This window comes from Nicotiana tabacum, chromosome 15 (assembly GCF_000715075.1).
Source record: "Nicotiana tabacum cultivar K326 chromosome 15, ASM71507v2, whole genome shotgun sequence".
Lineage (NCBI taxonomy): Eukaryota > Viridiplantae > Streptophyta > Magnoliopsida > Solanales > Solanaceae > Nicotiana > Nicotiana tabacum.
In genome coordinates this window covers 121,848,309-121,872,847 of record NC_134094.1, presented here as the reverse complement: position 1 = coordinate 121,872,847, position 24,539 = coordinate 121,848,309, and the positions used below count along the sequence as shown (strand labels likewise).

General features: G+C 35.6%; 2 protein-coding genes and 1 pseudogene across 3 annotated transcripts; 1 reads left to right on the top strand and 2 right to left on the bottom strand.

Moving 5' to 3' along the window:
• Positions 1-2,705: 2,705 nt before the first annotated feature.
• On the bottom strand, positions 2,706-3,287 carry LOC142169836 (uncharacterized). Its single transcript, XM_075231757.1, has 2 exons — positions 3,182-3,287; positions 2,706-3,088 (listed from the first exon to the last, which is right to left on the bottom strand). The coding sequence occupies exons 1-2, from the start codon at positions 3,285-3,287 to the stop codon at positions 2,706-2,708; spliced, it is 489 nt and encodes a 162-aa protein (XP_075087858.1).
• Positions 3,288-4,622: 1,335 nt separating this feature from the next.
• On the top strand, positions 4,623-5,790 carry LOC107804625 (heat shock 70 kDa protein-like; annotated as a pseudogene).
• A 14,000-nt stretch (positions 5,791-19,790) lies between these two features.
• LOC107826939 (shikimate O-hydroxycinnamoyltransferase-like) lies at positions 19,791-23,994 on the bottom strand. 2 transcript variants are annotated; one of them, XM_016653984.2, is made up of 3 exons: positions 23,845-23,994; positions 22,915-23,337; positions 19,791-20,797 (listed from the first exon to the last, which is right to left on the bottom strand). In XM_016653984.2, exons 2-3 carry the CDS (start codon positions 23,323-23,325, stop codon positions 19,910-19,912), a joined length of 1,299 nt encoding a protein of 432 aa, XP_016509470.1. In that variant the 5' UTR covers positions 23,326-23,337; positions 23,845-23,994; the 3' UTR covers positions 19,791-19,909. The 2 variants fall into 2 exon arrangements, with proteins under 2 accessions (XP_016509470.1, XP_016509469.1); XM_016653983.2 differs by lacking the exon at positions 23,845-23,994 and adding an exon at positions 23,653-23,676.
• Positions 23,995-24,539: the final 545 nt, after the last annotated feature.

The following is a 24,539-nucleotide window of genomic DNA, read 5'->3' as shown; positions in this document are numbered from 1 at the left end:
TACCACCAACCTAGCTTTGAACCTCTCTATGCTACCATTTGCCTTATGTTTCACTTTATATACCCACTTATACCCTATGGCTTGTTTCCCAATTGGTAGTGGTACTAGCTCACAAGTGTTATTGGCATGCAATGCTTCAAACTCTTGTGTCATGGCTGCTTGCCAGGAAGGATTCACAGTTGCTTCCTCATATGAATTAGGTTCTTTATCACTGCAAATACTTCTCACAAGGCGCTGACTATCCTGGTTCAGATCCTCATCAGATATGTGATTTTGGGGAGACGATAAGGCATTAAGAGAAAAGGGTGCATTGGTTTGGTTGTTGGTATTGTGCTCACTGATATTTGGTTTCAGCTGGGGTAATTTATGGACATAATCCTTCAAGTATGTGAGAACTTTCTGTGTTCTATGAGATTGTCTTGGTTCCAAAACATGCTCAGGTGAGGTATTCCTTAAAGATCTTATTGGTGAATTATTTTGTGAGTCTTCTGGAACAGGTAAATCTACATCATTGGGAGAATGTGGTGAAGGAGATGGATCAGATGATAAATCTGGATTTGTGATATTTGAAACCCCTTGATCATTTGGCTCACTAGTTTGAGTTTGTTTATTGTCACTAGACACATGATCAATAAAAGGAATGGATTTGAGAACAGAGGGAAAGGAAACAGTATCCTTACACATACTGAAAGGAAAGATATTTTTATTGAACACTACATCTCTAGATACATGTGTTTTCTTAGTGGCCAGATTGAGCACTTTGTACCCCTTTACCCCAAAGGGATATCCAACAAAGACATGTGGTGTAGTTCTAGGTTCAAATTTATCCCGGTGGACCTTGGGTACTGTAGGATAGCACATGCAACTAAAACTCCTCATATGAGAGTAAATAGGCTTTATGTTGTATAGTAGTTCATATGGTGACTTGCCATTGGAATGAGAAGAGGGCAGTCTATTTATTATATAGGTTGCACATAGGATGCATTCACCCCAATATCTTAGAGGCAATTTTGACTGGAATAAGAGGGCTCTGGCAGTTTCTAACAAGTACCTATGCTTTCTTTCTACGATACCATTTTGTTGTGGTGTATAAGGACATTTCTTTTGGTGAATGATCCCTTTGGAAAGGAAAAACTGATTTGCTTCTATGTTGTTAAACTCTAGACCATTGTCTGACCTTATAGATTGGATAGTGGTGTTGAATTGGTTTTCAATCATTGATACAAAGTTTTTGATGATATGCAAGGCATTACTTTTACTAGTTAATAGGTGGGTCCAGGAGGACCTACTATAATCATCCTTCATAGTAATAAAATATCTAAAGTTATCATGAGTTGGCATGTGGTAAGGACCCCAGAGATCAACATGAAGTAGTTGAAAGATTTTGGTGGAATTGGTGGATTTTTATGGAAATGGCAATCTCCCATGTCTTGCCATTAGGCAAACAGATTAGCTAAATGGTTGTTTTTGTGAGAAAGATAATGGAACGCTGGACATTCCCTTCATCTTGGCAAAGGGTACATGACCCAGTCTGTTATGCCACAGAATATTTATATCATCACTTGAAGAGATAGAAGGACTGATGTTATTCACAATGGGGGAACTGCACTTTATTATTTGGAGAACATGTATTTACAACTGAATAAGATGTGCAATTATCCCTAGACAATGAGCTATTTATAGTGGAATGATAAAAATAATGTGAGTTGTGTGTGTAGCAAGTGGAAGAAACAGAACTGCCAATTGAACTATTTACTGTTGATTTTGAATGGTTGTTCCTGAGACACCTTGGGCAGAGAAGATATAGGCCATCACTGGTTTTACCTATTTCCAGAGGCCTCTTCATTGAAGGGGCCTGCAGAAGACATATGTTATCAGTAAAGGCAACAATGCTTTGAGGGGTTGAACTGGTTAATGAATGAATTGATATGAGGTTATAGTTGAAGGAAGGTGTATACATGACTTTGTGCAAAATGATCTTAGGAAACAATGTCATACTTCCAATTTGTGTTACTTTTAACTTATATCCATTTGGAAGAACTACTAATAAGGGATATGGTAAGGTTACAATGTTGGTTAGTAAAGATATATTGAAGGTCATGTGATTAGAGGTTCCTAAATCTAATTTCCAAGAGTCAGCCTTATTTTTGAAGCATTCACTAGAAAATTTGCCAAAATCAATAGAAGAAGTGCATACTATTATACCTGCAAAGTTCACAGCACCATTGACATAGTTTGTGTAGCTAGAACTCTCTCCTCTTGTTCCAATGTGAAAATATTGCAACAAATTCAGGATCTGTCCATATTGTTCCTTAGAAAGGTTGACCTGCCCGACCTCATCTCCATCTTCTGATCCATCCTTTCCATCTGGCATTGCTTCAGAAGAGGTCCCTTGCACACTAACTACTATTGCTCCCTCCTTTGTTGGACCTTGCAGCTTGATTCATGTTTTGTCCTGTATTTAAACTTTGAATGTGTGAGTTTCCAAAACTCTGAGGGTAACTATGTAGTTTGTAGCACTTGTCCTTGGTATGCCCTAGTCTTTTATAGTAGTCACAAAATGGTCGAGGCCTATTGCCTCCAGTGGAGTTGTTATTGGCAGAGTAATTTGTTCTGTAGGAACCAAATTTTGATGTGTTGATATTTAGGGAAGCAGACTCAAAAAGCATTTGGTTATTTGGTTTGATCTCTCTCTTCTTCTCATCCTAAATGAATAGTGAGAAAGCCTGTGCAAGAGTTGGTAGCGGATTCATCATGAGAATGCTTCCTCGTACAATAGTGTAGACCTCATTAAGTCCCATAAGGAACTGTATCAATCTCTTGTCCTGCTCGGCCTTGTGCATGTTCTCCTTGGCACCACAGGTACAGGTACAGATGCAGTGAGTCTTTTTGCTCAAAGTATTCAACTCTTCCCACAGCTTTTTCAGCTTAGTGTAATAACTTGTAATGTCCAGCACACCTTGAGACAAGTCGTTTATCTCTTTTTGGATCTGGTACAGCCTAGCACCATTAGTTTGCTCATAACGATCCTCCAATTCTCTCCACAACTCAATAACATTATTAGCATACTCCACAATGTCCGCAATATCTTTGGAGAGTGAATTTAGAATCCAAGACGTTACCAAATCGTCGCATCACTCCCACTATCGGAACCTTTGAGATTAAGGATCTGGTGACTCACACTTTCCACTTATAAACCCTAACTTATTTTTAATGGATAGACCTTGCATAACACTACGTCTCCAAGATCTATATCCAATTTCACTGAAAGGAACTGAAACAAGCATCGCTCTATGATTGTCTAACGGATGTAGGTAGAGTGGATCGTTTCGATCTATTCTGGTGCTTGTCGCAGCGGCGAAACTGGTATCACCAACAGGTGTATCTTCCTAATCTAATACAGCCATGAGTAGATGAATTTGTTGTGTTACACACTAATTTTTGAAGAATCAGTTATCAATTTTGCAATTCGAACGAATTAGGGCAAACGCCGATCGAACTAGAGAGACAGGTTCAGAAGAAAGAAAAGAGTGGGCAAAATTGAGATTGATGATGACGGATAGTCGAGCATGAGCTTCCTTGCTCTGATACGATGTTAGAACTGAGTTTGAAGATGAGCTTGAAGCTCGATCTGGAGCTCCAATGGAGTTTTCTAGAGAGTTCTATGAGAGGGAAATCAGAAGAAAGAGAATAGGAATTGGGAAAGTGAAAAGCTCACCTTCTTTCTCATTTCAGTACTAAGTATATACATGTGCAATATTAGAAAATACAACTAATGCTTAGCTGGCTAAAATGTCCCACTAACTCCACTAACTATACAACTAATTATCATTACATATAAAAATATAATTATACATGTCTTAACATGTATTTTCGCAAATCTGTTAGGCTTACCTAGTCTTAGAGACTAGGTGACATCACGACATCTACGGAGGGTGTAATGGGGTCGTGACACTAGTCATCAATTGATTGCTGCAAATTAGAATCTTCTTTGAGTTTGGGATTGGAGGAGGGTGATGAGGAGGAAGATGCAGAAGCCGGAGAAGAGAAGGAATTTTTAGAAGGGGAAGACAAAGGGTGGAAGAAAGCCATGGCTCAGATCTGCAAGTAATTACAACAAAAATAACAATGATAACTTTAATGCTTCTAGTTCTTGGTTCAAGAGACAATTGGGTTCCATAAGGATAATATTCAAGTTCTTAACTCAATATTATGTAGAAAAGTTAGATCTAAAAATCAAATCTATGGATACATATCTTTTCTTATATATAATAATTAAATCTAATTATTTCTTAAGAGCCAAGGAATATATATTTAACGTTTGGTTTTATTTAGTGGAGAATTTTTATTTTTAGATGGTCGGGTTGGTTGTATGGGTGGATTTTTCATGTTTTGTTTGAGTGTTAATTATTTTACTTGGTCCAAAAATATAAAAAAGTTCATGTGGACTGCCACGTCAAGTTTTTCTATCGAAAAGTTTGATAAATCCAGTTTGAGTGATCATTTGTGTGCAATATGAATAGTTGAATGACTTTCCTGTTACAAACGAAAGAAAAGTGACTTTAGTTCATAATTTTGGATAATTGGGTGATCATTTGAGTAATGGACTCAAAATATTTTATATGGATTTAACAAAGATGAAGGAAACTGCTGAAGCTTTGTTAGGACAAAGTGTGAAGAATGCTGTGGTCACGTCACTGTTCCAGCATATTTTAATAATTTTCAAAGACAAGCTACTAAAGATGCAGGGGCTATTGCGGGGTTGAATGTGATGAGGATTATTAACGAGCCAACTGCATCAGCTATTGCTTATGGTTTAGACAAGAAAGCTTCAAAGGGTGGTGAGAAAAATGCATGGTTTGATCTTTGATCTTGGTGGTGGAACTTTTGATGTTTCGCTTCTTACAATTGAAGAAGGGATTTTTGAAGTTAAGGCTACTGCTGATGACACATATTTGAGTGGTGAAGATTTTGACAACAGGCTTGTGAAGCATTATGTTCAAGAACTCAAGAGGAAGCATAAGAAAGATATCAGCAGCAATGCTAGAGTTTTGAGGAAGCTGAAGACTGTATGAGGGAATTGATTTCTATGCAACAATTACGAGGGCGAGATTCGAGGAGCTGAACATGGACTTGTTCAAGATTTGTTGCTTCTTGATGTTACATCTCTTAGTATTGGTATTGAGACTGCTGGTGGTGTGATGACAGTCTTGATTCCAAGAAACACTACTATCCCTGTCAAAAAAGAACAAATCTTTTCAACCAGCAACAAGAGGAGTGCCACAGATCAATGTTTGTTTCGACATTGATGCCAATGGTATTCTGAACGTGTCAGCTGAGGACAAGACTGCTGGTGTCAAGAATAAGATTACAATTACAATTACAATGACAAGGGAAGGCTAAGTAAGGAAGAGATTGAGAGAATGGTTCAAGAAGCTGATAGGTACAAGGTAGAGGATGAGACAATGGAGAAGAAAGTGGAAGCGAAGAACGCGTTAGAGAACTATGCCTATAACATGAGGAATACTGTTAAGGATGAGAAAATGTCTGGGAAATTGGATCCATCAGACAAGCAGAAGAATGAGACAATTGAATGGTTAGACATGAACCAACTGGCTGAAGTAGATGGACAAATTGAAGGAGTTGAAGAACTTGTGCAATCCAATTATTGCAAAAATGTATCAAGGTGGAGATGTCCCAATGGGGGGAAGTGCTGACACTGGAACTGGTTATGGAAAAACAGGATCTGGAAATAGTAGTGAAGAGACTAAAATTGAGGAAGTTGATTAAAGTTGAGAAATTGTATTGATCTTGTCACTACTTTTAGGCAAAGCAAACAATCAAAATGTAGGTGAGTGCAAGTATGAGAGAACAATGTATTGGTAAGGCAAAATCTTTTTGTTAAATTCTTTTAAAGTCAGCAAATCAGCAACATTGTTTAGTCAGGAATGTTTCAAAAGGCTATGTCATCTGAGGTACAAACAGAAGACTGATCTCCTAAAATTAGTAGGTTATAGAGTTTGTTTTAACAACATATTAATCTAAGTTATCTGATTTGCTTGCAATTTATTCAAACTCTTCAATTTTAAGAAGTTAAGCTTTTCTGAGTAGATCATTCTTTACAAGAACTTAATTGTTAGTCTGCTATAGGTTTTAATAGTATACTCAAGCTTGAAAAGTTTTTAAAAATTTAAAGAACACCCAATTCCACTTGTGTACATTTCCAAGACTTTTTGTTTATAAGAGTACAAGGGTGTTATATTCGCTTGAATCATTACACTCCAAAGACTCTTGCTTAAAAGAAAATGAGAGTATCATATTCGCTTGAATTAATGACCATTTAATTATTAAAACAATGTGGAATATACAATTCCTTTACGATCATTCAAGAAATGAGTAGATTTGACTGTCTCCCCTCTTTATAAGAATCAGCAATTGTCAAGATCTGTCATTTCAGCTATTTAAGCTGTAAAGTAAGAAAATATTCCTGCACTTACGCTAGAAACTGGTAAAATAAACAACAGGGACTTATCTGATAAGATATTCTCGATTAGATCACGTTAATTAAAAGGACCCCACAAGTGCTACAACATTTAAAGGAGGACTCCAAATGTTTTGACTAAAAATTTACTGAGTCGGCTTCTGCTCATTTGCACAAACACAACTGCATAGGTTTATTTGGTGTCAAAGGGAGTATGCTCGTTAGGATTTCATTATTGTACATTGATAGTATGAAGAAGTGTATTTTAACATTAACAGCTTGTTTGGATGGCTATTATTGTATCGTATTGTATTGTTATCTCAAAATAATGTTTGTTTTGATTGTTTAGTTAAAATTGATTGTATCGTAATGTAAAATCCATTGTTTCGAACAATGAAAAGTTACATTTTTTTAAACAACCGATTTGGTGTGATGGATTGTTTCCTATTTTTCTTTTCAATTATGCCCTAACTTATTACTTTATAATTCTATTTTACCCGTTACTTTTTTTTTTATTTTAATCCAAATTTCCTAACCTATAACCTACGTCTTCATTCCTTCTTTCCTTCTGCCGCTTCCAACTCCAACGTCAGGTATAGGTTTTGCCTTCTTTTTGTTTTGTTCTTTCTTCTACTTTGATTTTTAACTCTAATTCTAATTACTTTATCTCCAATTAGCCGTATAATACTAATTTTTAATTCCAATTCTAATTACTTTATGTGTAATTCTTAATAATATTTAAAAAAAATTGAGGGTATTTAATAAACTTATTAGTTACAGTACAGTACAATACGGTCAAATCAAACATCAAAATATTATTTGACAACAGCAAACAATACAATCTATCTGAACGTTGTATTTATAAAACGATATAATACAATATCATACAATACAATACGATTACTAAATCTTTATTGTATGATATTGTATTGTTAAATTGAATACCTTCCTAAATTACTAAAAACTTGGTTTTGTGCCTTTACGCGTAAATAAAATAAGCAGTGGAAAATCATCTGACTCAAAGGTGCAAAAACCACGACCTACCACGTAGTATTTTAACTTCAACTTCAGTAGAACAAATGAGCAAAATGTACTAATTACAAGACCCATAAACCAATACCCTCACACTTCTCCTACTTCAACTACTTGAATGAATTACTAGTTACTTTAACTTGCACACTCAACAATTACTCCAACTAACAAGTTTTAAATGACATCTTAGATTACAACTCAATTTTCTAATATACATGAACTAACCGACTCAAAAAGAATACTAACTTTCAATACACACTGATGATCAACTTGATTGTGGAAATGTTGTATGTCGTTCTTCAGTTAATGTGCAAAAGAATAGTCTTCTCGGTCCATAGGGAAAGTATTTAACTCACCAGTACTTCGAGATATTTAGGAGTCCTACGCACAGTCAATTTCTTGTTTGACAACAATCCTAAAGTTCCAAGGACTCCACAAATCTTGTAACTCCTGTCTATCACTTATACGGGCAGATATTCTTGGGTGACAGTCCTTATTGCATCAAGAGTCATTTCCAACAATATCGGACTAATAGTAACTTTTGTGTAAAAGTTACAACCTTGTAATAACCTTCGGCAGCTGACTTGGGGACCTGGTTCTTAGCACACGTTCGCTGGGCGCACTTGTTAATCATCAAAACCCCAATTCTCAACACAGTCTACTGTTCTGGTTCTAATAGAGTCTAACCCTGAAAAGAGAAGACTCATCGTTTTTAGCCAGGTCCAGCCGTCCAGGTATATGAGATCTTTACTATATACTTGTTGAGGTTTTGTTTTTAAGAAGAAATAGTCTTAAAATGAGGGTGAATAGGAAATGGAGGGAAAAATGAAATTTTTGAGTAAAATTTTAAGTTTTTCCCTCTTGACAATGAGACATTGTCCCATATTGGAAGAGGAAAAGATTTTTGGTGGGTATATATATAATTGCTCTTCTTGTAGCTCTTAAAGAGTTAAGAAGAAAGCAAGCCTCGCGCCGTCTTCGTCGTCGCTCGCTCGGCTCGGCTTCGGCTACGGCTACGGCTTCGGCTTCGGCTTCGGATTCGGATTCGGTCAAATGATCGATTGATTGATTGATTTTTTGGACCAAATTTATTTGTTAATAGTAAATATTAACGTAAAATTATCCGCATTTGTAACGAATATTTTTCAATCCGTGTATTGACCACCAGGCAGCCGCCTAATGCTCTTCCCACTATGAATGTGCTTGCTCCACAAACAAGCTAATGCTTGCTCCACCATGGAGGGTGGACGATTGTTCTTCTTCAACACTGGCTGCTATATATATGTGCAGCAGCTATTGAAGAAAGACACACACAAGACACAAAACTGAAATCGCTCAACAGATTTGGCTATACATTGCACTCCTTCCTCTCAGCATTTCCATACGATTTTCTGAATTTCTACTCCTTCGTTCTGCATTGTTTTAACTTCAAAGAAAGCAACTGTAAGTGTGATTTGCTACCGAACTTTGTGTTCGCTGAAACACTGGGGTTTGAAGTACCACTACACCAGTGTGTTATTCGTTCTATCCTGGGAGGAAATAATCCATAACCTTGGGTACTAGGAGGGGATTAAATTTCTTAAGGAAACACTGTGAATTCAGTGGGCTCGAATTTATTACTGTTTTATTACGATAACTTTTATTTTACAGAATTATTATTTACAAATACAGCAATATTGGCGGGACAAACAATCTTAAGAAATTTAATATTTATTTCTGTATTTGTATTATTCTTATTATTCTGCAAACTAAAACCTTTGTGGTTTTGTGTACTCCCGTTTTGGAGAGTAAAGCCTTCGTGGCGTTTTGTTGGAGATTAAAATCTACGTGATTTTTACTCCAATTTGAAAACGTGTATTAAACGTTTGTTTGTGTCATTTTTTTTTTTCCAAAAAAAAATAATGACGACTGAAAGCGAAAACCAAGCTGTTCCGATGGTGACTGCCAATGCATCGACAAGCCGAACACCGGTGTTGGCACCGGTAGAAAAACCCAAAAAATTTTCTGGGATTGATTTCAAGCGCTGGCAGCAGAAAATGTTCTTCTACTTAACTACGTTATGTCTACAAAAGTTCATCAAGGAAGATGTTCCTAATCTGCCAGATAAAACTCCAGAGAATGAACGCTTTATCGTGATTGAAGCGTGGAAGCATTCTGATTTTTTATGCAAGAATTATATTCTTAGCGGAATGGACGATAATCTATATAATGTATACAGTAGCGTGGAGACGTCAAAAGAATTGTGGAATGCGCTTGAAAAGAAATATAAAACTGAAGATGCTGGGATGAAGAAATTCGTTGTCGCAAAATTTTTGGACTACAAAATGGTAGATAGCAAGTCTGTTATTACCCAAGTCCAGGAATTGCAAGTGATTATTCATTATCTACTTGCTGAAGGTCTTGTCATCAATGAAGCATTCCAAGTAGCAGCAATGATTGAGAAGTTGCCTCCGTTGTGGAAGGACTTCAAAAATTATTTGAAACACAAACGAAAGAAAATGTCCCTTGAAGATCTCATTATTCGGTTGAGAATCAAAGAGGACAATAAAGCTGCTGAAAGGAGAGGCCGTGGAAATTCAACAATAATGGGAGCAAATATTATTAAAGATAACAAAAAGAGGAAGAAGGCTTCTGGTCCGAAATACAACCTAAGCAAGAAGCGGTTCAGTGAAAATTGCTACAACTGTGGGAAAACCGGACACAAATCTACGGAGTGTCGTGCTCCGAAGAAAGACAAGAAAAAGGGTCAAGCAAACATGGTAGTAAACCATGATGATGTTGATAACTTGTGTGCCATGCTTTCTGAATGTAACTTGGTGGAAAATCCTAAACTGTGGTGGTTTGATTCAGGAGCCACTCGCCATGTTTGTGCAGTTAGAGAAGCTTTTGCTACTTATGCTCCTGCTGGACCCGGAGAGACAGTTTATATGGAAAATGCTTCAACAGTAAAAGTTGAAGGACATGGGAAGATATTTCTGAAAATGACTTCTGGCAAGGTCATGACTTTGAACAATGTCCTTCATATTCCCGAAATGAGAAAGAATTTTTTCTCTACTGGACTTCTTGTTAAGCATGGTTTTAAGTGCGTTTTTGTGTCCAACAAGGTTGTCATAAGTAAGAATGAAATATTTGTAGGAAAAGGTTACCTCACCGAAGGCCTTTTCAATCTGAATGTAATGGTTGTGGAAAACAATAATAATATTTCAGCTTCTTCTTACTTACTTGAGTCAAATAATTTATGGCATATACGTTTGGGTCATGTCAATTATAAAACCTTGCGGAAAATGATTAACTTGGAAGTACTGCCTAAGTTTGAATGCGAAAAATTAAAATGTCAAACATGTGTGGAATCTAAGTATGTTAAACATCCTTATAAGTCAGTTGAAAGGAATTCAAATCCTTTAGACTTAATTCACACAGATATTTGTGACATGAAGTCAATACCATCTCACGGTGGAAAGAAGTATTTCATAACTTTTATTGACGATGGTACTCGATATTGCTATGTTTACTTACTGAATAGTAAAGATGAAGCAATAGACGTATTCAGGCAATACAAAAATGAAGTTGAAACGCAACTTAACAAGAAAGTAAAAATGATAAGAAGTGATAGGGGTGGTAAATATGAATCTCCTTTTGAAGAAATATGTTTAGAATATGGAATTATTCATCAAACAACAGCCCCTTACACGCCCCAATCTAATGGGATTGCGGAAAGAAAGAATCGCACATTAAAGGAGATGATGAATGCGTTGTTGATAAGTTCTGGTTTGCCACAGAACTTGTGGGGGGAAGCCATTCTTACGGCTAATCGAATATTAAATCGAGTGCCCCATAGCAAAACACAATCCATTCCATATGAAAAATGGAAAGGAAGGAAGCCCAACTTGAATTATTTTAAAGTGTGGGGGTGTTTGGCAAAAGTGCAAGTTCCTAAACCCAAAAGGGTAAAGATAGGACCGAAAACCGTTGATTGTGTTTTCATAGGATATGCGACAAATAGTAAAGCATATCAATTTCTGGTTCATAAATCAGAAAATCCCGACATTCATAATAATACGGTTATAGAATTAGATAATGCTGAGTTCTTTGAAAATATATATCCGTATAAAAAGGAATGTGAGTCGTTTGATGAAGGATCTAAATGACCTCGGGAAGAAATAAAAGAAAGTATATGTAATCAGGAGGATCCAATACGTAGTAAACGTCAAAGAACGTCTACTTCATTTGGACCAGATTTTGTGACTTTCTTATTGGAAAATGAGCCTCAAACATTTAAAGAAGCTATGACTTCTTCGGAATCATTGTTTTAGAAAGAGGCAGTCAATAGTAAAATAGAATCCATATTAAATAACCATACATGGGAATTGGTTGATCTTCCTCCTGGAAATAAACCTTTGGGTTCTAAATGAATTTTTAAGAGAAAAATCAAAGATGATGGCACTATTAATAAATTCAAGGCAAGACTCGTAGTCAAAGGGTATAGACAACGAGAAGGTCTAGACTACTTTGATACATACTCTCCAGTTACAAGAATTACGTCCATACGGATGTTAGTAGCATTAGTTGCAGTGTATGGTCTTGAAATTCATCAAATGGATGTTAAGACGGCCTTCTTTAAATGGAGAGTTGGAGGAAGAAATTTACATGGAACAACCTGAAGGGTTTGTGGTTCCAGGTAAAGAAAAAAAGGTATGTAGACTTGTTAAGTCTCTTTACGGACTAAAACAAGCACCCAAACAATGGCATGCGAAATTTGACCAAACAATGTTGTCAAATGGTTTTAAGATAAATGAATGTGATAAATGTGTGTACATTAAAAATGTTCCAAATCACATAGTCATTGTTTGCCTATATGTGGATGATATGAAAGACTTGGGAGTTGCTGATTTAATTCTGGGAATTAAGATCCATAAGACTCCTCAAGGTCTGGCATTGTCACAATCTCATTATATTAAGACAGTACTTGAAAAATTCAAGCACTTGGGCTTTAAAGTTGCAAAGACTCCAATTGACGTGAATCTTGCATTAGCAAAGAACAAAGGCCAAAGCATATCACAATTGGATTATGCTAGTGTGTTGGGATGCTTAATGTATATCATGAATTGTACACGACCAGATATAGCTTGTGCTATAAGTAAACTGAGTCGATATACGAGCAATCCAGGCCAATCTTATTGGATGGCAATAAAACGAGTTTTGGGATATTTAGAACATACCCAGAACTTTGACTTGCACTATAGTAAATTCCCTGCGGTGATTGAGGGATACTGTGATGCAAATTGGATTACCGGTTCAACTGATTCTAAGTCCAAGAGTGGATATGTATTCACTATTGGTGGAGGAGCGGTATCTTGGAAGTCATCCAAACAAACATGTATTGCCCGCTCTATAATGGAGGCTGAATTCATAGCCTTAGATAAAGCCGGTGAAGAAGCTGAATGGCTCCGGAATTTCTTGAAAGACATTCCATTTTGGCCCAAATCGTTGGCACCAATATGCATACATTGTAATAGTCAAGCGGCAATTGGAAGGGCTGGGAGCGTTATGTATAATGGTAAATCTCGTCATATACGACGAAGACATAAAACCGTTAGGCAATTACTCTCTAGAGGAACTATCATGATTGACTATGTAAAGTCAAGTAATAATGTGTCTGATCCACTTACAAAAGGTCTAACTAGAGAGGTAGTTGAGAAATCATCAAGGGGAATGGAGCTATGGCCGAGAACAAGTCATTGTGGCGGTAACTCTACCTAGAAGACTGGAGATCCCAAGATCTAGGTTCAAGGAGATCAAACAAAGTCATTAATGACGGTTCAACATTGTCAAATAAAATTTAAGTCCGTTCTCGTGATGAGACAATGTTCAGTACTAAGGATAAAGCATTAAGGCTTTTTAATAATTTCTAAATTTGATACGGGGTATATCAAATAGTGTATCTACAGGATGACACGTTTAGAAATCACCTATATAAGTGTGAAGTGTTAGCTACTTCAAGGAGAACTTTGTAAGGCCAGTTCTCTACGCACTTATGAAACCAGGCGGTGTTCATGGCTGAAACGAACACAACAATAAGAACCAAAGACGGTTAAGGGTTGATTGTGTGACTTATGGTTGTCTAGGTATACACCAAAGATCGACGGTTCAAAGATATCAAATCTACCGATTGACCGAGTATATCCGACATAAGTTTATTACGGACAGTTCAAAGGGAAACCTACTTATTCAGATGCGATTAATCCTTGCTTGTAAATCACACAGTTTTTCCATGCATACTTTCGTGATATAGCCATTCCTCATTCATGTGGGGGATTGTTGAGGTTTTGTTTTTAAGAAGAAATAGGCTTAAAATGAGGGTGAATGGAAAATGGAGGGAAAATAAAATTTTTGAGTAAAATTTTAAGTTTTTCCCTCTTGACAATGAGACATTGTCCCATATTGGAAGAGGAAAAGATTTTTGGTGGGTATATATATAATTGCTCTTCTTGTAGCTCTTAAAGAGTTAAGAAGAAAGCAAGCCTTGCGCCGTCTTCGTCGTCGCTCGCTCGGCTCGGCTTCGGCTACGGCTACGGCTTCGGCTTCGGCTTCGGTTTCGGCTTCGGATTCGGATTCGGATTTGGTCAAATGATCGATTGATTGATTAATTTTTTGGACCAAATTTATTTGTTAATAGTAAATATTAACGTAAGATTATCCGCATTTGTAACGGATATTTTCCAATCCGTGTATTGACCACCAGGCAGCCGCCTAATGCTCTTCCCACCATGAATGTGCTTGCTCCACAAACAAGCTAATGCTTGCTCCACCATGGAGGGTGGACGATTGTTCTTCTTCAACACTGGCTGCTATATATATGTGCAGCAGCTGTTGAAGAAAGACACACACAACACACAAGACACAAAACTGAAATCGCTCAACAGATTTGGCTATACATTGCACTCCTTCCTCTCAGCATTTCCATATAATTTTCTGAGTTTCTACTCCTTCGTTCTGCATTGTTTTAACTTCAAACAAAGTAACTGTAAGTGTGATTTGCTACCGAACTTTGTGTTCGCTGAAATACTGGGGTTTGAAGTACCACTACACCAGTGTGTTATTCATTCTATCCTGGGAGGAAATAATCCATAACCTTGGGTACTAGGAGGGGATTAAATTCCGTAAGGAAACACTGTGAATTCAGTGGGCTCGAATTTATTATTGTTTCATTATGTTAACTTATATTTTGCAGAATTATTATTTACAAATACAGCAATATTGGCGGAACTAACAATACGTATAATAATCCTGCCCCGAATGGTCAGAGCAATGTATCACGCATTGAATGACGGTTTAATGACGGCTTGCATCTGCATTTGGATAAAAGCTTTTGGAACTTTAAGAACACAAGCTTTTGATAATCATAAGATGAACTATTTGCCAGCATGAGATAAACAGTGGCAATGTTGTTTATACACAAACTAAAAATGGCGAACTTTTAAAAGTTTAGACCATATAATGGGAAGAATTAGAGGTTTGTTACCAACAGTATATTGGTTCCATTTTGGGTTCTGGTCATATGTCCAGAAATAGTGGATAGGAGTTAGGATCCCCTCCCCCCCCCCCCAAACAGAGGCGGCTTAACCCCTAGGCCACTAAAACGGCTGCTTTAGGTAAAAATAGCACGGGCTAACCAGTTTCGGACTGGTAATTCAAAAATAGCCAGCGTTTGTAAAGTCATTGAAAAATAGCCATTATTTTGCTGCAACACGGACCGATCCAGCATAATATACTGGAGATTGATGCAGCTGTGTATGAACTTCCAGCATATTATGTTGGAACTCCAACACGCGGAAAGTTCCAGCATAATAATACTGGAGATTAGAGCATCTGTGTATGAACTTCCAGCATATTATGATGCACCGATATATTATACTGGAACTCCAGTATAATATGCTGGAGTTCCAGTATAATATACTATACTGGAGTTCTAGTATATTATACTGGAACTTATATTATGCTGGAATATTTTCCGAATTTTGAACAGTGTTTTCGTTCAGATTTATCCTTACCGACTATTTTTGAATTTCTCCCCCACTTTAGGCCTTACAAAATTAGAGGGCCCAAAAGATACTCTTCTTATATGTAATTTAAATATTTATTTTATTTATTATTAAATAGTGATAGGAAAAAGTTTCAACCATCTTTTGCAACATTGTCACCCATCGTTAATAACATAGTTTTATGTTTTATGTTGTCTTTTTTCAGAGTTGGTTGAGAAAATTCAAATGAAAGTGAAAGACAATTAAATCTGCAGTTACTTTCTAGTTCTTCTTACTCCAACTTAAATAAATTTTATTTACAACTCTAACTTTGTAAGATATTTTCTTTCAAGATCTCTATAGGCACGCTTCAAGCTAATTAGATCGTAAAAAGCTATATATAGTTAATTTATTTTTCATCTTTGTAAATACAAATTTCTACATGATTGTTACTTTGGGAGGTAATGCTATATAGTGAGTTATGTTAACGATCCTGTGAAAAGAAAAAAATTCAAATTTAACTTAATAAAATCTTATCAAAGGTTAGTAATGTTTCAACAAAGATTAAAGGGGTTGGTTACATCGTCAAAATGAAATTGTTATCTTAAAAAGTAAAAAGAATAAATTTCAACAAATAAAACCTAAAATTATTAAATAAGTTTAAGGCCTCTTATTACGGCTTGGTTTTAGGCCTCCGTTACCAATGACCGGCAACAGAAATTTAGTCAAAACCACTATGAGTAACAGTTTGAAGAAGATCCTATATAATCCCCACTAATGTTTGTCATTCTATGAAAAGTTCCAATCAGTTCAAATATTTCCTTTCTTTGTGAGTTATCCTTGCTGCAGTTGTGACTTTCTGATCATTAATGATTTCGTTGTTTATTTTACTATTTTGTATGTTTGCAAGTGAAAAGATGTCTGTTGTAACATACATTTTACGATTATGTGATGCATATTTTGTCTATCTCTATCATTTTCCCACGATTTTCCACTATTAACTGTAAATGTTGCTAAACGCCAACTAATAATATTACATTACATTAAATTCACTTTTTGACATTTTTCATCTCGAGTTATTGTTTTCCCAATTATATTAGTATATATTATTTACTAATTAAATGTCGGAAAATCCCAATTTGTTGGCGGGAGCAAAAGATAAACTGATCAGAGCTCCAGGGTCCAGATTCATGACTCTCCCAAGCAGACTGATAGTATTAGAGTGAAAAATAGATGTTCAAAACTGCTACTAATAAGATATATTATTATAAGTTAACAACCATCTTCATTTTCGGTAGGTAATAAGTGCAGAGCAGTTAGCACTGTACTTAAACGCCATTTTCCAGTGGCAAACTTACCTTTTTAGTGCTTGGACATAGATTTGATTAAAATTTGAAAAAAGAGTTTTTGTAGTTATATTGAAAAATAATTTTTGAAAGTTGAAGTTGTATTTGGACATGCATTTTATTTTTAAAAAAGTTGAAGTTTTGTGAGTGGAAGAAAAATTTCACCAAATTGAAAATTTTTGAATTTTTTTTTCATATCTTATAAACAAACAATATTTTCAAAAAAAAATTTAAAAAATGAAGCCAAAATTTATGGCCAAAGTTTAATATTATATAGTAGCGAATCTGGCATCATAGGTAGCTGATTGGCTAGATCCTGACACTATAAGAAGAAAGGAGAAATTTGTCTGGTCCTCAGTTTTTAAAGCTGGTATTACAAGCAAAACTCCAGAGAAAAATTGGCTCTTTTTTGTTTCTCTCAAAAGGAAACTATCGCTCCTACTCTTTTTAGGATGTACAACATTAGGCTATGTGAAAGTGCCAACCCACTTGAAAGTTACAATATTAGACTTGTTTTAGATAGTTATCTGTTGTAACTGAAGTTAAAAGACCCTATAGAAGTTAAACTCATTAATTAAAGTCAGTGCCATAGTCAGAATTTTTATTAAGTATAGTCAAAATATAAAAAAAACAAACTCACCAAGAAGTCAAAAGATATCATTATATAGTATATATATTTTTTTTTTTTAAATTGCCGAGTTAAACAATGCAACGAAGTAGTGTCGGCTGACACTCCTTGGGTGCATGTGGCTCCGCCACTGATTAAAGCTACCTATGAAATCAGAAGACGATGCCCTACCTGTGTGCCTATGAAAAAACATTGGTTAAACACTTCCAAGACTGTTGCTTAAAAGAATACGAGGGCATCAAAGGACGGTTGCCACATCTAAGACTTTTGCTGAGGAGATAATGAAAGCATCATATTCGCTTTAATTAATGAACAATTTCTTATTAAAATCATGGAATTTTTCCTTTTATTCTAACTCTAAATATTAAAATAGATATGTCTGTCTCCCTTCTCCAACAATCAGAAATATTTGTCAATGTTAATCATTTCAGATATCTGAAGCTGGAAAGCAGAAAATATTCCATCATTTTTGCTAGAAACTAGTAAAATAACCAAAAGGATAATGGATTCTCGAGTGAACAACCTTAAAATATAGGACCCAAAACACCTACTACAACATTTAAAGTAGGATTCCAAATGTTGTGACTAAAGTTTACCAGTTGGTGGGCCTATGCTTTTTTGCACAAAGATAAAGTTTACGCTGGGTTCTAGTACGATGAATAAACAAATATAATTCTGTGATAAAAATATAGAATTGTCTTATTACTTGTTGGTTACTAATCCTAGATAACTTATTCTTGTCAGATCGTGGAATAATAATCCCAGGATAAATTATCTGATCCCTGGATTAACACAACATAACAAACGGTCAATAAGATTTAATACCAAGATAAATAATCTCAATATAACTAATCTCAGCATAACTAATTCCAACATAACTTGTATTCAAACCAAACGACCCCTAAGAATCAGGCTACAGAAGGTGAGGAAAATTAGGAATCATTATCCTAGTACAAGGAAGAAAGGATCAGGGGCTGGAAGTAGAAGATTTTATATAACAGCCGTTGCTGCAGATCAAGAGTAGCCACACCTTTGATCTATAATTTGACAAGTTTGTTCATAAATACTTCCTCACCACATCTCAACATTTTCTATATCTTTCTTCTCTTTATGCAACTGTCCACTTAGAAAGGAAAAGACCAGACAAACCATAGAAAGGCATTTAGCTCCATCCAAATGAAAATAACAATTGGTTTCCTGATCCTGTTAAGTGCTGTAGCCTTAACAAGCTTGGCATCTGAAATTTCAAATGCATCAAGAAACAGAAGCATACACGTCGTAAAACATGTATCTGAAGTTCACGAAAGAAACAGCGAGAGTGAAGGCGGAGACAGAGGAGGTAAATTCAATTTGTGTACATAATACATGTTATACAATAGAAGGGGAGCCTTGGCGTAACTGGTAAAGTTGTTGACATATGACCAGGAGGTCAGGGGTTCGAGCCGTAGAAACAGTCTCTTGTAGAAATATAGGGTAAAGCTGCGTACAATAGACCCTAGTGGTCCGGCACTTCCCGTACCCCGCGCATAGCGGGAGCTTAGTGCACCGGGCTGCCCTTTAATACATGTTATACAATGAGTTTTGAGTTAAAAACTAAGCTTTCTACAGCTGATGTAGGGAAGGGGCAGAAAGGAAGGGGACCAAATGGAGGTTCAAACAATTTTCACCATCAACGTCCTTATAAAAGTTCAGCTCTAACCCTGAAGCAGCCCTCCATCTTCACATCAACTACTGCTGCCATTTTCAGATCGTCTCTTCTCCTTGTTTTGCTCTTTTTCATTCAATGAAAATTTCACAGCATCTCAAGTCTTTCCTTCCTTTTGTGAGTTATCTTAACTTTTTTTCCTTAGTGATCGCATGGCTTTATGTCTGTAAATTTGAATTTCTATAAGTGAACAATCTTACTTAACAAGTTTTCTAAGATTATTGATGCATTATTTGTTAATTTTTGCTTACATTTATTGTTTCATTTCATCTTTCTTGAGTCGAGGGTCTATCAGAAACAACCTTTCTACCTCCCTAGAGTAGAGGTAAAGTCTGCATACACATTACCCTTCCCATACCCTACATGTAGGACTCCACCGACTGGGTTTGTTGTAGTTGTAGTTAGTTTCAGTAAATCCATCCCATACTCTAGTTTTAAATATATTTGGTACAGGTTACTGAGATAAAAGCACTAGCAGTTGAGCTTTGAGAATTAAATCTAGGCCACAAATAAGCAGAAATAGAACTAATGTTCTTTATAAACATAAGTACATGACTCATGCTCCTTTGAGGAAAAGGGAGAAAAAGAGATATTAGAAAATTAACCTCCAATGGAAAGGGAAGGTCTCTTTTACATTTCTGGCATTATAAACCCCAATAGAAGCAAGCACAAACATTCTCAAGAGATTCATTTCTTTCAAATGTCATACAAATATTTCTCGAAAAGTTTCATGTGGTCTGCTTGCAGCGAGATAACAACGGATAGACTCCCATCATTGGTAGGACTTGGCAATATAAAGCTTAACCCTTCATAAGCAATACCACCAGGTCCCATAAATATCGGTCTACCCCAGCCAAAATCTGCGTCGTGTATAGGCAGCCTAACCCAACTAGTGATCCCAAGATTTGGGCACCTAAAAGTATGTGCACCACGAACAAGAGCCTTTAGGTCGGGCTGTAATTCCAAGTAATCGAGTGCTGATCTTAAGTAGTCATTGTCCATCCGAGCCAATGCATCATGAATTTTACTTGCAGCATACCATATGGGCTTGGACTTTAGATCACCAGCCACTGCAATTGGAGTGGCAGTAAATATCACATTACCAAAGTAGCCTGGGGGAAGAGTAGGCCTAAGCCTAAAACGCCCATCGGTTGCTATATACAACTTGCTTCCTTGATCTTCTTCAAGTCCTCGTGCCATACAAGTAGAGCGCCATACATGTCCTGCTAACATTTCATAGGAGCTGTAATTTACGGTATTTCCATCTTCCTTAGACTTGGCTTTCAAGGCATTGATTTGGTCACGGGTTAACTTGAAGATGGAAACATCAGTCTCAGGAACTGCTTCAGTTTTGGCAATGTTATTGAGAGTTGGAGGGGGCTGGTATTCAATGTGTGGGAACTGAGGCAAGGGTGGATCACGAGCACGGAGGAGCGTTCGGTCAATGAAAGTTGGAATAGTGAGGTCTATACCACGAGCCATGTCCGACCATGCGTTGATGAAGTGAAGACCAGAAAAACCATCTGCAGCATGATGTTGCATGCCCACACCGAGGGAAACTCCCCCGCATTTGAAATGAGTGATCTGCTCAACAGTTGAAATGAGAATTATGGTGAGCACTAGCAGAGCACATCGAAATCGTGCAATATCAGTTATGAGCTAGAAAAAGCATTCAAGTCAAAAGATTGAGGGGGAAACTATAAGAATTAGACCTTCCAGGAACCACCTGAATAGATCGAATGGATATAGAGTATTCGTATAATTGTCCTTCCCAGACAATACTTGTGGATTATAATAGATTTTTTTATTATTGTTACTAACTTCACCTAATTGGGAATGAGGTATAGTAATTTGATCAGTTGATAGATTATCCACCATGGTATTTGGTTCTTAGGCGTATATTTTTATCAGGACTGGAGCGGGCTATTAATACTGACAATTACGAGAAATTTTATACCAGTAATCTTCAAAGATATTAAGAAGCGCTGGAATAATATAGTATAACAAAAATTTCATTTCCTTAAATGTATGAAGTTATTCATAATTGTGATCTAAAATTTAAGCAATAAGTCAACCACTTCTCTTCCATGGTAAATGCTGCCTATCTTCAGTCTTGTAGATATGTTTAATGATGTTCAACAAAGAGTTGAAATCTCATAATTTAGTTATTGGTTTACCAAAACACTAAACTCATTAATTCGTCATCAATCTCAATTCATCTTATCAATTTTAAGCTTTAGATGATTTTAGAATTTATTGAGTAAATTCCGGAGGTTTTAGGCCTTCTTGGCCTTTTACAATATTGAATTTAAGAAAATGTCTTTTTTAGATCTTTTATGTGTAAATGAAAGATCTCTTATGTGTAAAAGCAAATCTCTCATGTGTAAAAAAAGAGGTAGAGTCATAAAACTAAAAACAAGTTTGTAAAAGGCCAAAAAATCAATTGACCCGTAAATTCCGCTTGACTTTTGGATTTGTTTAAATGAGGTTACTCATTTATAAAGAACTAAAGATATAACTACATCACATTTATTTCATCTGATCCATATTAAGAAAGATATTTAATAACATCACAAGAGTATTTATCTAAAGTGTCACTTATTTCTACTTAAGTTTTTTACTAAATGAACACCCACTAAATGAAAAAGTAACGTAGATTTGGAAAATAAATAAAAAGTATAGATGACTTCTTGTTTTCTAAAAGGTCAAACATTTCGAAATAAATTTACTTTATTAAAATGGCTAGTGTTTAGAGAGCGGAAAGAGTATTTATTTTGATCTTAAACTATTAAATGAATTAAAGCTATTCTTTTTAACTCTTCTAGAAAAAGGTGCAACTCGTATATTCTACGACAATTTTAGTACAAGTGATTGACACAAAGGTAAACATGATATTCGACACATCTTCACATTATACGCGTGGTTTGATTCTACGAGTTATCCAAGAATTAATTAGGTATATTGAAATTGTTATCATACTCTCCATAAAGATAAAAACAACACTACAATTCCGTAATAAGTTATATCACAATTATCCTAACTAAATGTGGGGATAAATTCATCTCAAATTTAATCTTGAAATAAATAATACTTTATTTCTCCTACCAATCAAGTCCTTAGTAATTTAGTATACAAGTCTGATCTTTCGATCATTTGACAGGCAGAGCTTAATTTTCATTCTTCATATGTCCTTACAGGTAAGTCAAACAATTTTGTTTAGCTGCAATTAATCTTATCGCATATTTTTAAAAAAATTTATAAAAAGTACAATTTATAGTATCTGCTACTATGTAGTTTTCTAATTTACACTATTAGTCTATCTTAATCAATTAGAATAGATTATTTTAAGTTCATTTTATATGTTACTAAACAAATATAATTATGAGTTATTACATGATGTTGTAGGTGATATTAGCGGAAAAACTAAAGAACTTTTTCTTTTTTAAATTTTTTTATTATATATAGGGGGTAGGAATTAAAAGGGAAAATGAAAGAGGGGATTAAAAGGGCAAATGCAAGTTCACGTAGCCAACCGATTGAGCTACTAAATATTTTCAAAAAGATTATTCTTAAAGAATTAAAAATCATGCTTAATTAGTTGGTATAAACACGGATGCAAGTAAATTTTAACCGTCGTTTTTAAAAAAGCTGTACGCAAAAATTAATGTACTTTCTTTCTGTCAATAAAATGTATAGGTAACCTGCAAAACTAGGAGAGCATAAGAATGGATTCCCTGAGTATAATCAACGGCAGGAATAAGACGCCGGAGTTCCAAAGTAGGCGCAAAATCACCAAAATCATCAACCGTTCCATCACTCTCTGCTTCAACAAACAAAACCCCTTGTCCTCTGCATTCAATTTCAATACGTCCATCTTCATCCTTTTTTAATCTACCAGCCATTGGATAAAACGGCACTAACGCTTTACTCAACGCCTCCTTAAGCACATTTGAATCAAAGAAATTTGAAGCACCTGACAATGGCCTGTAAAAGTAAACACTTGGGGTGTGGAAATTTGGCACTACCAAATCCACGTTTGAATTCCACAGGTTTGTCTGTGGTGTGTCCGTTGCTGGTTTCACCATTGTTAATTCTTTCACCACGATTTTCATGATTCTTGTTTTCTGCTTAAAATTTTAAGATAAAGCAAAATAGTTAGTGTAAAGAACTTTATATAAGAGCTTAGAAGTCCATTTGGGAATTTAATTTAAGGGTGTTTGGTTGATCACTACCTATTTTCCAAATTGAACAAAATGTTTAAACAACAAACAAATATAACAACAACAAACGACACCGACATATCATAAGTGGGGTCCGGAGAAGATAAATTGACGGTAGAGAAATTATTTACCATAGACCTACCAGCACGACAAGATAATACAAAAATAAGTCATAACAACAGCAAGATAATAAAAAATATGTAGCATAATAAAGATTACCAATAACATAATACAAGGTTGATTACTAATATTATACGGGGATGAACAAAATGTTTAAAATAAGTATTTATTTATGTTGTTAGAGTTCTTGACTTTATAAGAGGAAAAAAGAGTTTACTTTTAAAGTACCACTTTTGATGAAAGAAACATAGTAGTAATTAATTAGGGAAGGGGAAATAGTGAAGAAATTACCTATGGAATGAAAAAGTGGGTAGGAAAAAAGAGGAGGTAGGGGAGATGGCGGATGAAACTTGAAAAATTAGGCTTTGTGGGGTTTTGTTGAGCTTTTGTCCTTTGGGTTGTGATATGGTTGGGAGTTGGGTTGGAGATTTAAAACTCAAGGGAAAATGACTTAACATAGTGATTAGAAAAGTTTCGTAAATTGTGTGGGGTTTAGGAAAATGGAAAGACTTCACCTACCCACTTTCCTAGATGACAACTAGTCTACTAGACTGGTCCGACTTTCCTAACCATGGTGGTTTAGGAGAGAGCATACAGACAATCAATAATATAATTAGAAGTTTAAAATTTGAGCCGCAAAAATTAAAAATTTATAAAAAAGAATATTTTATTCTTTTTATATTTTGGGAGACTTTTTGACCTAGCGAAAAGGGTTTTAAGCCTTCACGCAACAAGCAGGAGAGAAGCCACTAACTCAAATATAACAGTTGCGATTTGATTCAAAAGAAAGGCTATAAGGATTCCAAACCTTAACTACTTAAGTACCAAAGATTGTTTTTATTACATAATGGGATTGTTCACTACAAGTTATCAGAGTTAGCACTATCCTAGATCGAACGTGTGGGCCTATTTAGTGTAAATTTGAATTAATCAAGCTAGTATGTCTTCGGATATTAAAACTAAAAAAGAGACCGTAATATCATTCA